This window comes from Elgaria multicarinata, chromosome 1, assembly GCF_023053635.1.
Source record: "Elgaria multicarinata webbii isolate HBS135686 ecotype San Diego chromosome 1, rElgMul1.1.pri, whole genome shotgun sequence".
Taxonomy (NCBI): domain Eukaryota; kingdom Metazoa; phylum Chordata; class Lepidosauria; order Squamata; family Anguidae; genus Elgaria; species Elgaria multicarinata.
The window spans coordinates 203,015,878-203,030,687 of record NC_086171.1 but is presented as its reverse complement, the minus strand read 5'-3'; the positions used below and the strand labels follow the sequence as shown (position 1 = coordinate 203,030,687).

Here is a 14,810-nt window from a genome sequence, read left to right as displayed (position 1 = left end):
TGCATTTGGATGCTATTTGAAAGTGCTGCTGAGTGATTCAGACCTGCTTATTTGGCAGTCTTGTCTTACAGAGACTACTTGTGAGTATACTTACATTGTCTTGCCCTGCTGCTTGTGAATAGACATACAGAGGCTCGTCCTACTTACTTCTGAGTAGGCTTAAAATCAGAAATAATCACATTTTGGACCCACCCACAGATGGAATACATCCTGAGATACCTTTCCCAGATTAGAATTCAGTCCTGGGGCTGAATTACATGAAACAGTGTAACTACTGCCCATCATTTGTGAGAACGTTGCAGATTAAATTATAGAAAATAGCATATTGTTTCTAAATCAATGCAATTGGTTTCACAGGAAAGGGAAGTGGATCTAAAGCAAGCATCAAACGTGACTCTGGGTCTCTACTTCCCAGGTAAGTATTCAAGCAACTATTTAAAAGGGGCTGATGAAGGTTGCATGGAGCGATCTTCTACCACATTGCAGTTATGAACTACTTTTCTACTAGATGAGAAAATGTATCTGTGTTCATGTCATGCACTGACAGTATAGAAGCATTGTGCTCGTTCTACGTCCTTGTATTCCTTTGCAACCAGTCCCTTTTTGCAGGATTTTTTATTTTACAAACTGTTACTCTTTGTGCAAATATCATGCTTGATAACTATTTAATCTTCCTCATGGTGCATGTGAATTAGAATGCTCCTGGACAATCATACAATGGTGCCTTTTTATTACTGGTCCATCTATCTTAGTTTGTAGTACAACAGTCTGACATAACTGCCCTCTAGTATCTGGACTAGCCATGACTCTCTGAAGTCTTGGTTTGAGGTATTTCCAGTTCAGCCACCTGAGGTCCTTTTAAGTGGAGATACAAGAGAAATAACCTAGAACTTTCAGTATACAAATTATGTCCTTCACTGCAAAACCCTCTCAGGCCTGGCTCCCTCGAAACACCAGCAACCAAACATGCATTAAGAAACTGAAAACTCCCTTATTTCAGCAGGACAGCAACACAAGCACCACACAAGTGCCCACAGATGAGAGACCTTAGAGAGCTCAAGATCAAATAAACTCAGACAGTCTAAACAGGAACCAGAAACAGGGTCTTAAAGTCCAGCGGTATATTCCAAGACATCCTTCCATGTCTGGATCAGACTCTTCCTCTGAGATCACAGCATCAGAGAAAATCACGACATTTTCCTCATCAAAGAGTAAACTTGTAGAGAAAAGGTAAAAATCAGTCTGGTTTGACTGGGATTGAGTGTGTGTGTGTGGTCAACTGAACTTCTCCAGCAATCCTGTCGCCGTCCACACGCTCACCCCATGATGCTGTGGAATGCCATTGCTGCACCAGAGTTGGAGTTAGCCACAGAAATAAAGGTACCTGAGCTTTTCTACATGAGATATTTGTTGTGCACTTGTCATTTCCTACTCACAGTTGTTTATGGATTCTGATTGCGAAATAAAGTGCAATTTCCACTTGTGTATTTGCGCTATTCTGCTATAACACAGTGCCACCTAGAGGTTATGTAGCAGGAAAGAAGGAAAGTGTTATTCTCAGATTTCAGTTCTGCAATGAAACTGAAAGCAGATACAGTAAATTATCAGCCTCATGTAGAAAAGCCCTCTATTGGGCCAGTAGTTGATTCTTTTAATGGTCACCTTTGATTTACAGGAGAATGTGGGGCACTTCAGACTTTGAATTTGGCAAGCCACTTGGCAAGGGGAGATTTGGAGCAGTGTATTTGGCCCGAGAGAAAAAGACTCACTTCATCTTGGCCTTGAAAGTTATATTTAAGTCTGCCTTGGAGAATGCTCAGCTAGAACATCAACTCCGAAGAGAAATAGAAATCCTAAGTCACCTCAGGTAAAACCACTGAATGGCATGGGTTGTGTGTCTAGGCCAACCTTCCTCAACTTGGCCCCCCTCCAGATGTGTTCAAGTAAAACTCCCAAAATCCCCCTGCCAGCATAGTCCAACACAACATCCAGGTTGAAGAAGGCTGGTCCAGAACATGAGATCATTGCAGAAGTACACTTTGACATGATACTGTCCTGCTTCCCAGAGTGCTTTCCTGGGTTGAGTTTCCTTTGCAAAGAGGTCGCCAGTAAGCTTATGCCATTTTGTAACATACAGGTTGAACATAGGTGGAGGCTCAAGTTAAATCCTCCACTACAGAGCCAAAGTCCACTGCTCCTGCATCAGATCTCTAGAGAGACATGGCCAGCATCAGAGGTGGCATCAAGGGTAGGCATGATCAGGCACCTGCTGAGGGTCCATACCCAAGCAGGGTCCCACTGAAAACAATCCCCTGGACTTGCTCCTCTTCACCATTGCAACTTGCTTGTTCACCTGCCTCTCATTCTGGCCCAGATAACGGTGGTGGTGGTGGTGAGAAGGTGAGCAGTAGACGCCTCTTCTTCCTCACTGGCTCTCCGCTTGTCAAACAAGCATGAGGTAGCAGTTATGAGGGAGAGGATGGGGCAAGTAGCAGCTGGTGACAACAGTGCTGAGAAGACAGACATACTGAAGGAGGGGGTCCATTCATGGTGTCTTGCCCAAGGGCACTCAAAAATCTGGAGCTGGCACTGGCCAGCATTCCAAAATGCTCCTAGCTTATGAAGCCCAAACTGTGCTCTCTGTCTCCCAGAGTAATTCCAGACATGGGATGCTTCTAGGTGGTTTTTATGGTGCCGTTGCACTGCCTTATTCACAGATGTTTACAGGGATCCAGAAGATGTCATCTTCTACTTGTGTAGTGGTTCCTGGTCAACAGCTGTTTGGCCACGGAGTTAACAGAATGTTGGACTAGATGGACCTTTGGTCTGCTCCAGCATGGCTCTTCTTCTTGGTAAATTTTCAAGGGCAAGCACTCATCATGACAGGAAGGAGGAAAGAGGGAGGGAGCTTGGATTCCTGGCTCTGAGTTCGCAGCAGTGTCTCTGACCTCAGATCCCAGAATCTGAAATTTCCTATGCTCCCTCCCCAGACTCTGTCTAAGGGGCATAGGATTGCTTCCTTGTTTCTAGCTTTGAGTTCTCTCTTCATTCTATGTTCATTGGGGCCAATATGTAAGATAGATAGATAGATAGATAGATAGATAGATAGATAGATACATACATACATACATACATACATACATACATACATACATAGATTTGTCAAAAATACCTTAAGAAATCCTAGAAACCAGAAGGGTTTGATCGCCTCAAGTCTTTCCTCTTTGTACATAGATAAACTTACTTGCCTGGTCTAAGCACAATCAAGGCACAATCCTATACATATTTAGACAGAAAAAAGGCCTACAACTCCCAGCATGCCCTTGCTGTAGGCCCATTTTCTGTCTAAAGATGTGTAGGATTGCACCCTTAATGATGAACTTTGTATTTGACTCAACAATTTAATGTGTGTTGCTTATAAGACGGAACTGCCAACATCCTCTGCCCTCTCCCCTCCCAGAAAACTGCCTACCGCTAAGAAAGCAGGGGATAAAAAGTGTTACATATTAATGAAGATATGCTTGTCTTTGTAGTGCCTTTACATTGAGATTGTTTTGACTTTGCACCCTGCTGCTATTATTATTATTATTGTGATGCTCTAATTTTTAACCTTGTTCCTCCATATTTTATTACGATATTATTGTATAGAATCATAGAATAGCAGAGTTGGAAGGGGCCTACAAGGCCATTGAGTCCAACCCCCTGCTCAATGCAGGAATCCACCCTAAAGCATCCCTGACAGATGGTTGTCCAGCTGCCTTTTGAATGCCTCTAGGGTGGGAGAGCCCACAACCTCCCTAGGTAACTGATTCCATTGTCGTACTGCTCTAACAGTCATGTTTGCCTTTGTTTTTAATGTATGTTGTAACTCTCCTTGAGGGTCTTCTAGCCAAAAAAAGGGATATAGAACTTCTACATATTTTTAGAATTATAGCTGGTGACCCTTGGGCTGCAATCTTGTGCATATTGACCTAGGTATAAGCCCCACATAATGGGACTGAGCTGCATGTATCCCACCATAGTCACTCACTCTTTATATGGGCTAAACCACCATTCCTCTCCTGTCCCCTGTTTTTGGTTTCTCTAGACATCCAAATATCTTAAGGATGTATAACTATTTTCATGATCAGAAACGGATTTTTCTGATGTTGGAATATGCTCCAATGGGAGAGCTGTACAAGGAACTACAAAAGAAAAAGTGCTTTGATGACACTAGAACAGCAACAGTGAGTACAAAATCAAATGCAGCTGCTCTGTTAATGGAATGGGGGGTGGGGGGAAGCCTATTGAACCGAAGTAACACATAAGAAAAATATATCACTGAGTGACCTGGAGCTTTCCTACACGGGGCTGTTAATTGGCTGTATATGCTTTCGGTTTTGTCACAGAGTTGAGATCCGAGCACTACACAAAGAGCACTTCCTTTCCTGTTTTCTGCTACACAATCCCTAGGTGGCACTGTGGTATACCGGAATAGTGCGAAACACATGGGGAAAACCCCCAGTTTCTTTAGCTTCCACAATTAAATGTCACGTTTTCCCTGCTCTAAAAATAAAACTTGCGAAAAGTGCTTGTTAGACACAGAAATAAAACTGGAAGACCACATCGTCATCTAAAGAACCCATAAAACAACTGTGAGTGGGGAATATTGTACAACAAATGTCTCGTGTGGAAAAAAAAACACCTGGGATCTGGGGGAGTTACTATCTCTTAGCCTAACCAACCTCACAAAATTGTTGTGAGGATAAAAATGGAGAGGGGGAACAGCTTACACTGCACTTAAGTTCTTGCAAGAAAGCTGGGAGATAAATATCCTGTGAGGAGAGCAAAACAACTCTGTGAGTCTCCTGCTGATTTGGCTCTCACTAACTCCATACTGATATTCCACCTGTGAAGCTGAGGCAGGTTTCGACAAAAGCAACAAAAGAAGCAAGCCATCAGCTCCACTGATGGAGAGACAGATCCTTGGATATCAAGGATGGTATAACCCATTACTGCATGAATACTTAACTGTAAACTCTAAACTTTGGATCATATCTAAGAGAACAATCCTATGTATGTTCAGACAGCGGGAGGGGAAAGTCCTACAGCTCCCAGCATGTCCCAGCCTGCATGGCTGGCTGGGGCATGGTGGAAGTTATGGGACTTTTTTCTGTCTAAACATCCCATAGGATCATCACACCTTAAATCTATCATCATGATCTTACTAAACCAACAGGAGGCAAAGTTGAGTAACAAGGGATGAATGCAATGCAGTCAAATGCAGTTTACAAGCACTTGGACTCTGTTAGAAGTGGTCTCGAGGGGCTAATCTAGTTTTCCTCCCATGCAGTACCTCAGCCTTCCCAATCCTGGCGGGGCCCTCCAAGTGTGTTGGACTACAACTCCCAGCATCCCCCGTCAGCTGAGCAGGGGTGCTGGGCTTTGTAATCCAACACACTTGGAGGGCACTAAGTTGAGAAAAGCTGCAGTACCTTAGCAAAAACAACAACTAAATATTTACTTGTGAACCTGCTAGCTGCTTTCTAAATGAAGTTGTAAGCTAACACCTAAAAGCGGTGTACAGACACAGAAGGCGGGGTGCTGCGGCCTGAGCTCTACATCTCCCTGTCCATGCTCCTATGCTAATACACACACCTGGCTCCAGAGCAAAAGCCAGGCTTTAGGCAAGTTGCCTTCTTCGGGACATGCTTCCTCTCCCAGCATCTGGCACGATGATTAGTTTTTGCTTCATTTAAAGCTTCATCCCCCATTTTCTTTTTAAATGGACTTGGGGTGCAGAGCCCTGTTTCTAGAGAATGCTTTATGGTGACACAGGGGTTAGTTCATCAGGACTGTGCACATCCAACTTTTGCTCAAACGGGAGTAAAACGGTTCGTCCTGAGTCTGGCGAGAAGGCTATACATGTATCACAGCAGTGGTGGGTGCACTTTTATCGTGGTCTTGCTGGCGAATTTGTGCACAGTTGTAGGCCATCCCATTCAGGATTAATTATTGCTATTTCTTGCACATGATATGTTCTACAGTATATGGAAGAAATATCTGATGCTCTGATGTACTGTCACGCTCAGAAAGTTATCCACAGAGACATTAAGCCAGAAAATCTCCTATTAGGATTAAGAGGGGAGCTGAAATTGGCAGACTTTGGCTGGTCCGTGCATGCTCCCTCACTAAGGTAAGCCTTTCTTCTGATGCAGACCTCTTTTTAAGCAGTTGGCATCTCCATGTGAGGAATGATCCCTAAAATAAACTCAGGCCGATTTTCAGCAAAGTGCAGTCTGGCCTTGGGAATCCTTTGCCTGCTGCACCCAGGACTGGGGTGGCATTTCGAATTCCTGAGAGTGCTTCCAGTCAGAGGCTCCTGGCACTTAGCAATCAGAAGGCATTGGGCAGCTCTTCCATCTTTTTCTCCTTAATAGATTTTCTGCATTACGGAAGAAGCAGTAAGAAAACATGGGAGGGTCACGAATACAAATCCCCACCCCGTAAATGAGGCATATAAAAGCCTCTTCTGGAATCACCTTGGGTTTTTAAGATACCCTGCACAAATCTAATGAATGCAAACTCCCATGTTTCAACCTAAACATGTTTGAATTTATGAAGCTACCATGGACAGCATTGGACCAATAGCCAGCCCAGTACCTTAAGGCCTGCCTCTTTCTCATATGTATCCACCTGCATACTCGAAGTAATGTCTGCTCTGTCTTTCCCCATCCCAGTCTGAGATGCAATCATTAGGCACAAGGGACAGGGCCTCTTCAGTAGTGGCACGCAGCTGTTAAGTGCCCTTCATCTGGCTCCATCTCTGCTTGCCTTTTGGTGAGCAATAAAAACTGGATTATTTCAAAGTGCCTTCAGAGGAGGAAAAGCTGTTTGACTTACACTTCTCTGTTCTGCAAATTGTTTTGTTTGGCGTTATCTTGTATGTTATGTTAATGGCATGCTGTCTTAATACTGTTTGTTAGTTTTTAGCCACCAGGGGTTTTCTGATGAAAGGTAGGATGAATGTGATTTTGATAAGTATTGTCGAGTCTCGCCACTAATGTTTCCCCAGAATCTTTCAGGCAGGTATGTTCCCCAAGCCTGGTACCTGAGATACTTTTTAAATTGAGATGTCAGAGTTTGAACATTGGACTTTTTCCCAGATCTTCTTTGGTCGGAAAGGCTGCATCCTGGTATTGCTGCAGAACTGTGATGATGGTTTGCCTGACAGACAGGATTTATCAGGCAAAGGTTGTTTAGATACATAACACCATCAAAGTATATGGAGTTTTATGATTAGCAAATGAGACAGATCCCTGCCTCAAGGAATTTACAACCAAAGGACGCAATACTATGCATGTTAAGACATAGAAAAAGGCGTAATCCTATCTATATTTAGATAGAGAAAAGTCCTACAACTCCCAGCATTCTCCAGCCAGCATGGTTGACTGGGAAATACTGTGAGTTGTAGGACTTTTCTCTGTCTAAACATAGATGGGATTGCACCTTAAGTGTTGACAGTAGAAGAGAGAAATAAAAGACCAAAGGGAAGAAACAAATATAGCTAATTTCTATTTCAGATTTATCCCAGTTGGAGATTAGAGCCATGCTGGGGGAAGGAGGGGGGGGAGTGTCACCGGTTAATTTTTTTTGTATCAAGCTGCTGTGAAAGACAGGGGAGTAAGGCTAGTGAAAGTGGTCATCATAAAAGACGTTCAGCAGCTTTTAAGGTTGTGCTTTGGAGCATTTTTAAGAGGTTAGCTGGCACAGTCACAACAATGTACTTCAACGATGTACTTTTTGTTTAACGATAAAAATAGGAGGACAACACTATGTGGCACCACAGACTACCTTGCTCCAGAAATGATAGAGGGGAGTCCCCATGATGAAAATGTGGATGTGTGGTGTGTTGGTGTCCTTTGTTATGAGTGTCTTGCAGGATATGCCCCATTTGAAGCACCAACTCGAATGGAGACATTCAGACGAATAAGAGAGGTAGGTTCTTCCAAGCAGAAAGCTTTGAGAAGGAATAGTACTTATAATCAATGTCTTGAAACTCATGGCAAAATCTTAGGGCCTGTCCCTGTGACTTGTATGGGACTAGCAGCACATAAGATTAAGATTAAAGGTTTAGCAAGACTACACAAGAGCCTTGTTCTAATGACACTGCTTTCGCTAGCAGGGTTTATTTAACTCATGAATTGCTGAAATCTAGCAGGAGCAGGTACATTGCCTCTGACTTGCTCATCCCTTCCAATTAACCTTCAATTACCCCATTAATAGGTTGCAGCCATGACATCCAAACCCAGACACTCCCAGACTATGGATTAACTAGCTATGGATTAACTCTGGGTTGTTTAACACCTAAGCAACCCAGTGTCTGGGTTCAGATGAGACAATGGCTGAGTTCGGATGACACGCTAATCAATGGTTGTTTTCCATTTTGTTCCTATTACCCCCCTCCCCCATTGATTAGTGTAGCGTCCGAACTAAGCCAATATCAACCTACAAACTGGGTGATTGTAGGTTGTTAATTGAAAATGAAAGTGATGACTGCACCAGAGGCAGCACACTTGATTGCTCCCATGACATCCCATGGGTTGTTGTGACATGCAAAACCGGGTCACTGATTTGATAGGCAGGCAATGTTATTGCTTCATCAGCTGTATGCTGGGGTACTATACAGAACATTGATGCTTTTCTTGCCTAGGGACCAAAGATGCCCTACAACAGATGGACAAGGTTGATCTATGGGAGATTGGTTGTACAGATAGAAAAGCCAAAGGTGTAGACACAGATAAACTGGGACTAGGCTTTGTTTCTTAAAAAAACAACTAAAAAAACCCGCCAACCAGATGGCACAATGAATTTCATAAGAAACTAACATTTTAAATGTGTATATTTATTTCCAAGGTTAACTTTGAATTTCCTCCTTGGGTGTCAAATGGAGCCAGAGATCTAATCTCCAAAGTACTTAACCGAACACCTTCTGTGAGGCTTCCCCTGAAAGAAATAATAGTACACCCATGGGTTAAGACCAAGTCAAGGAGAATCTTGCCGCCTGTCTACAATGAAGTAGAACAGTAACTACTTGCGCAATATCCTGAAGGCTGTTGAGTATTTTGCAAATTCCTTTTGTAACTTTTTAGATGGCTAGTAGCTGCGGTAGGCAGCAGTCGGTAGGCAACTATGCTCTTGTTTTTCCCTAACCACTCTTCTTTGCCGTTATTTTTCACCGCTAATGGTAATACAGCTCGCATATCTGTTGCATTTGTAAGTGCTGGAGGAAGGTTAATTTAAAGGGGGAAGTGGGGTCAGAATCCCAAACTTTGTATCATTTTAAATATTAAAAAAATAAACACATGAAATAATTCTGAATATAATAGCAGCTTGGAAAGATGGTTCAAGCAAACGCCTTTAAGTATGCAGAATTTGCTCAGGATTGCCTTGTTGAATGTTACAGCTCATACTTTTTTCTGTTAGGAGGACCAACTAAAATGTAATGAGCAACCTTTACAGTTCCCGAGGACACTTTTTCAGGTTTCTGTATAAGGAAGGGTGCAGATAGGTCCAGGGCATGATAGAAAATGCACAATACCTGCAGCTTCTAATGATCTTAAGATGGAGTATACAAGGTGTCAGGCAGACTTAATTAGGTTTGGTTATGCTGATTTTAGTTCATACATACCAAGGGCTACTGAGACAGAGACTACTTGGCTGTTCTTCCTTTGAAAATATTGTTCAATTTTAAAACAAAGGAACCAGAAAAACAGTGGCTAAATCGAGGAAGTCTTCTCGAAACAGAGCTGTTTCAGGAGCCACTGGAAACAGCCTAGTGCTGGCACCTGCAGACCTCCAGGGGCAGGGAGTCCCACAGAGAAGGGGCCCCTACACAAAAGACTCTTCTCTCGGAGGGTAGAAGCCGACAGTAAACCAGATGTTCTCAAATGTGGGAAGCAAAGAGTAAGAATCTAAAAAACACAATACAAAAGGAGAAGGGACGGGATGGAGGAGGACTAAAGCAAACTTGGTCACTAAAATCTCAGGACTTCATGTCCGCCATGACAACTATGGGTCTGTCCCAAGTAGTATCTGGCCCCACCCATGTTGCTGGGCACACTTTGGACCTTGTTTTCTGTGCTGGATGGGGTGACAGGGATCTGAGAGTAGAGGAACTTTATATAGTTCCGTTGTCATGGACAGATCACTACCTGGTGGGGTTTAGACTTGCTGGCACTCAGAACCTCTGCAGGGGTGGAGGACCGATTAAGATGGTCCGCCCCAGGAGGCTGATGGATCCAAATGGTTTCCTTGGGGATTTTCCTGTTGCCTCGGCAAGTGATTCTGTCGATGCCCTGGCTGATCTCTGGAATGCAGAGATGGCCAGGGCAGTGGACACGATTGCTCCTGAGCGTCCTCTCTCACGTTGTGGAGCCACACCAGCCCCCTGGTTTTCCAGTGAGCTGGCAGCAATGAAATGAGTGAGACGGAGGCTAGAGCGACGTTGGCGGAAAACTCGGACTGAATCTGATCGAACACAGGCTAGAGCCTATCTGAAGGCCTACTCTGTGGCAATTCGGGCAGTGAAAAATCTTTTTTTCTCTGCCACTATTGCGTCTGCAAAGAGCCGTCCAGCAGAGCTGTTTCAGGTGGTATGGGGCCTTCTACACTCTCGCCCCCCAAAAGTGATTTCAGACCTTTCAGCAGCCTGTTGTGACCAATTTGCCCAGCACTTTGCAGACAAAATCACTTGGATCCGCTCTGACTTGGATGCTATTGTTGGTACAGACCCAGTGGATGTAACTTTGGCACCTGCTTGTCCAGTATTATTGGATATCTTTCAATTTGCACAGTCCGATGATGTGGACAGGGTCCTTGTATTGGTGAGAGCCACCACATGTATACTAGATCCTTGCCCTTCCTGGCTTATAAAAGCTGCCAGAGGGGGACTGGCTGAGTGGGTAAGCGGAGTGGTCAATGCCTCCCTTCACCAAGGTAGGGTCCCAGCCTGCTTGAAGGAGGCAGTGGTAAGACCCACACTGAAAAAGCCCTCCTTGGCCCCCACTGTATTGGATAGCTACTGGCCAGTCTCCAACATTCCATTTTTGGGCAAGGTATTGGAGCGTGTGGTGGCCTCCCAACTTCAGAGATTCCTGGATGAGACGGATTATCTAGATCCATTTCAATCTGGCTTCAGGCCTGGTTATGGGACAGAAACAGCTTTGGTTGCCTTGGTGGATGATCTTCACCGGGAACTGGACAGGGGAAGTGTGTCCCTGCTGGTTCTGCAGGACCTATCAGCAGCGTTCGATACCATCGACCACGGTATCCATCTGGACCGCCTTGCTGGGATGGGTCTTGGAGGCACTGTTTTACAGTGGCTCCATTCCTTCCTGGATAGACAGACCCAGAAGGTGGTACTGGGGGACTCCTGTTCGACTCCTTGGCCGTTGGCCTGTGGAGTCCCTCAGGGCTCTGTTTTGTCCCCCATGCTATTTAACATATACATGAAACCATTGGGAGAGGTTATCCGGAGTTGTGGGGTGCGGTTCCACCAGAACGCTGATGACACCCAACTCTACTACTCCTTTCCACCCGATTCCAAGGAAGCGGTTTCTGTGCTAAACCGGTGTTTGTTAGCAGTAATGGATTGGATGAGGGCGAACAAATTGAAGCTTAATCCAGATAAGACAGAGGTGCTCCTGGTCAGTCGAAAGGCAGATCAGGGAATAGGGATTCAGCTTGTGTTGGATGGGGTTACACTCCCACTGAAGACATAGGTCTGCAACTTGGGTGTACTTCTGGATTCAGCCCTGAGCCTGGATGCCCAGGTTTCGGTGGTGGCCAGGAGTGCATTTGTACTGTTAAAGGTAGTGCGCCAGCTGCGCCCGTTCCAAGAGATGTTGGACCTGGCCACGGTGACACATGCCTTAGTTACATCCCAATTGGATTACTGTAACACACTCTACGTGGGGCTGCCTTTGAAGAGTGTTCGGAAACTCCAGCTGATTCAAAGAGCTGCAGCCAGACTGGTTACAGGGAGCACACAACTCCCCTGTTAAAACAGCTCCACTGGCTTCCAGTCTGTTTCCGGGCTCAATTCAAAGTGTTGGTTATGACCTATAAATCAGTAAATGGCTCTGGTCCAGGTTATTTGAAAGAATGTATTCTCCCTTATGAGCCTGCCCGTGCTTTGAGATCTTCTGCAGAAGCCCTTCTTTCAGTCCCATCATCTTCACAGGTGCGCTTGGTGGGAATATGGGAGAGGGCCTTCTCGGTGGCTGCTCCAGTGCTTTGGAACTCTCTTCCTGGGGAAGCTAAGCTGGCTCTCTCCTTGATGGGTTTTCGGAAGCAAGCTAAAACTTTTTTGTTCCAGCAGGCCTTTGGAGAATAATCTGGCCCTCCATTTATGTTAATGTCTTATAATTTTGTTGTGTATTTTAAACGTTTATGTCCCCCCCACATGTATGTTTTAAACTTTGTAAGGCCGCCTTGAGGCCCAGCATTGGGCAAAAGGCGGGATACAAATAAATATAATAATAATAATAATATCTTATATACAGAGTTCATGGAATTTGTATCTCAGCATGCCCTCAGCACTGGCAATTGGTAGCAAGACTGAAGGTGCTCTCAGCTGGAATTGTACCCAAGCACAATAGAGGTGCATGACTGCTGCTGCTTTTCCTCGGCCTCAGCAGGCTTTGAAATTAATTAATTATGCTGGAAGCAAGGGCAGCCCATAGCAGTAAGGGCAGGCAATAGGAGTAATCTGGGATGCATGGAGAAAACCCCTATTCCACCCACTGAAGGACACTGAGCTAACTAAAGCACTAAATAGTTAGGGCGTGTGCACCTTCAAGCTATAACGGTTTGGTGTATTCAGGGCTACCCATGCTACATCTGGGTATTCTTCCCTTCCCACCTAAATACATTTCAGAAGTCATTTATCATTGCCTTGAGTTAATCTGCATAACTTCCATTTGTTGTTCTTGATGTGCCATTTTTTTTAAATCAGCCCCTTTCAACCTTCATTTTGATTAGCTGTGTAACTTGCACCTCATAGTACTGCCAGGGCCTGTGCTACCATAGAGGCCACTCAGGCGGCCGCCTAGAGCGCCAAGGTAAGAGGGGCGCCGTGCAGCACAGCACTCACATGCATTGTTGGCTGTGAGCCGGCCTGGGCCAGCCCAAGGATTCAGCTGGGCCTGGGTGGGCAAGATGGCGTCCCATGCCCGCCCAGCCGAAGCGAAGCCAGAGATGCTGGGGTGGGATGGGTTGAGGGCTCCACATTCAGACTTCCACCCGGAAGCCGCCCTCCCAGAGCCGCTCTAGCCACCCGGAAGCCACCCTCCCAGAGCCAGGAGGAAAAGCACGTGGCGAGCTCGACCCTGGCTCAAGCCAGCCTCTGCCTTACTCCCAAGGAAAGGGCATCGGGTCGCCTCGCCTCTCTCCTCAAACAGGCCATGATGTCCAGACAGGCGGGCAAGCAGGACTCCCTCTCCCTTCCCCCAGGAAAGCTAGGGACTTGTGGACTCCTCGCAAGGCAAACTCTCCTGCTTCCCGATCCTGCGCGCATGGATCAATGGGACTTGCATCCGAGAAAGCGTTGCACAGGGAGGCATCCGTGTTGCCCGATCTGCCTATGCCTCCTTACTCAGAAGCCTTATTTCCCCGAGTAAACGTGTGGAGGGGATCAGGACGCCAGGATGCATAGCGGGTTGCGTTCGCACGGAAGTAAGTCCCAGTGAATTCCAGATGGCTCAGTCCCAAATCAAAGTGAGCCAGTCCCAGCTCTCCACTCGGCATACACGTTCGGACTTCCACGCAATTTTGGGGGGGGGGGGTGTGTGTGCAAGTAGCTCGCCTTGCCTAGGGCGCAAAATAGTCTGGCACCAGCCCTGAGTACTGCACCCATGGAAGAATATATAACTACGCAGTCGTTTGTTGATGTGAACGTGAGTCCTGTTTCCTCCCTTTGCCCAGAAAGAAAGGTGGCTTTGCAAAGAAAGCAGAGCAGAGAGGGCTTGGCTCCAACTGTATTCTACTCTCAAGTACACAAAGTGGTTGTAGAAGAATGCAGAAGGCATGCCGAAGTAACCCATACAAATAGTACCTAATAATATGTGCACAGACATGTGAAACTACACAATATTACCAGCCCAAAAGACCTACAATAGATGGTATTTAAGAAATGGGGAGGGGGGGTACAGGTGCATTTAAACATCACTACCCTCAAACCTTTCCCACAGGTAAAGTGAAGTCTAAAGGGCGAGTGGTGTTGTCTGTTACAGCAACTGCAATAAATAAATGCCTGACTACAGTTCCCGTCATCCCCAGCTGCGGTGGCTTTCCTGATTTGGGATGATGGGAACAGTAGTCCAACACATCCGGAGGGCGCCAGCTTGGGGAAGGCTGGTCTAGATCTCTGAAGACTCCATACATGTAAAAGATGGACGCCCCGCAACCCCAAGGGCCGCAATCACGCTCCACGCTTGTAACATTGCACATGCGCGGCCCAACGGCTCTTTTACAAGTTCGACACTAGACCGTTAGGACTTCGCGCACGCGCGCTGATATAGCCCACCCGTATGCTCGCCCGTCCCCATTGGGGGAGAGAGAGAGAGGGTCGTTGATTTCAGCCCTGACGTCACCCAAACCCTGAATAGAGCACCCGCCCTATCAGGCGTTTCCTAGGTGATTATCCCCACCTCCTCTCCTCTGCGGCCGGCTCACTGACGGGCGGCGCAGGCGCACTGTGCCCATCCTCCTCGCCCGGCTCGTTATCTCCCCTTCCTCGCGTCCTCAGTCCCTTTCCAGTCAGAGCCGTC

General features: G+C 45.9%; 1 protein-coding gene across 1 annotated transcript; it reads left to right on the top strand.

Moving 5' to 3' along the window:
* Nucleotides 1–362: 362 nt before the first annotated feature.
* Nucleotides 363–9,069, top strand: LOC134394877 (aurora kinase B-B-like). Its single transcript, XM_063120685.1, has 6 exons — nucleotides 363–415; nucleotides 1,676–1,867; nucleotides 4,088–4,226; nucleotides 6,027–6,175; nucleotides 7,803–7,977; nucleotides 8,896–9,069. Exons 2-6 carry the CDS (start codon nucleotides 1,680–1,682, stop codon nucleotides 9,067–9,069), a joined length of 825 nt encoding a protein of 274 aa, XP_062976755.1. The 5' UTR covers nucleotides 363–415; nucleotides 1,676–1,679.
* The last annotated feature ends 5,741 nt before the right edge of the window (nucleotides 9,070–14,810 follow it).

What these genes read in the sequence shown, in the direction of transcription:
- LOC134394877 (XM_063120685.1), top strand. Translation starts at nt 1,680, where the DNA reads ATGTGGGGCACTTCAGACTTTGAATTTGGCAAGCCACTTGGCAAGGGG. An exon ending in GAAATCCTAAGTCACCTCAG is followed by an intron (nt 1,868 to 4,087) that starts GTAAAACCACTG and finishes TGGTTTCTCTAG; the next exon opens with ACATCCAAATATCTTAAGGA. An exon ending in CATTCAGACGAATAAGAGAG is followed by an intron (nt 7,978 to 8,895) that starts GTAGGTTCTTCC and finishes TTTATTTCCAAG; the next exon opens with GTTAACTTTGAATTTCCTCC.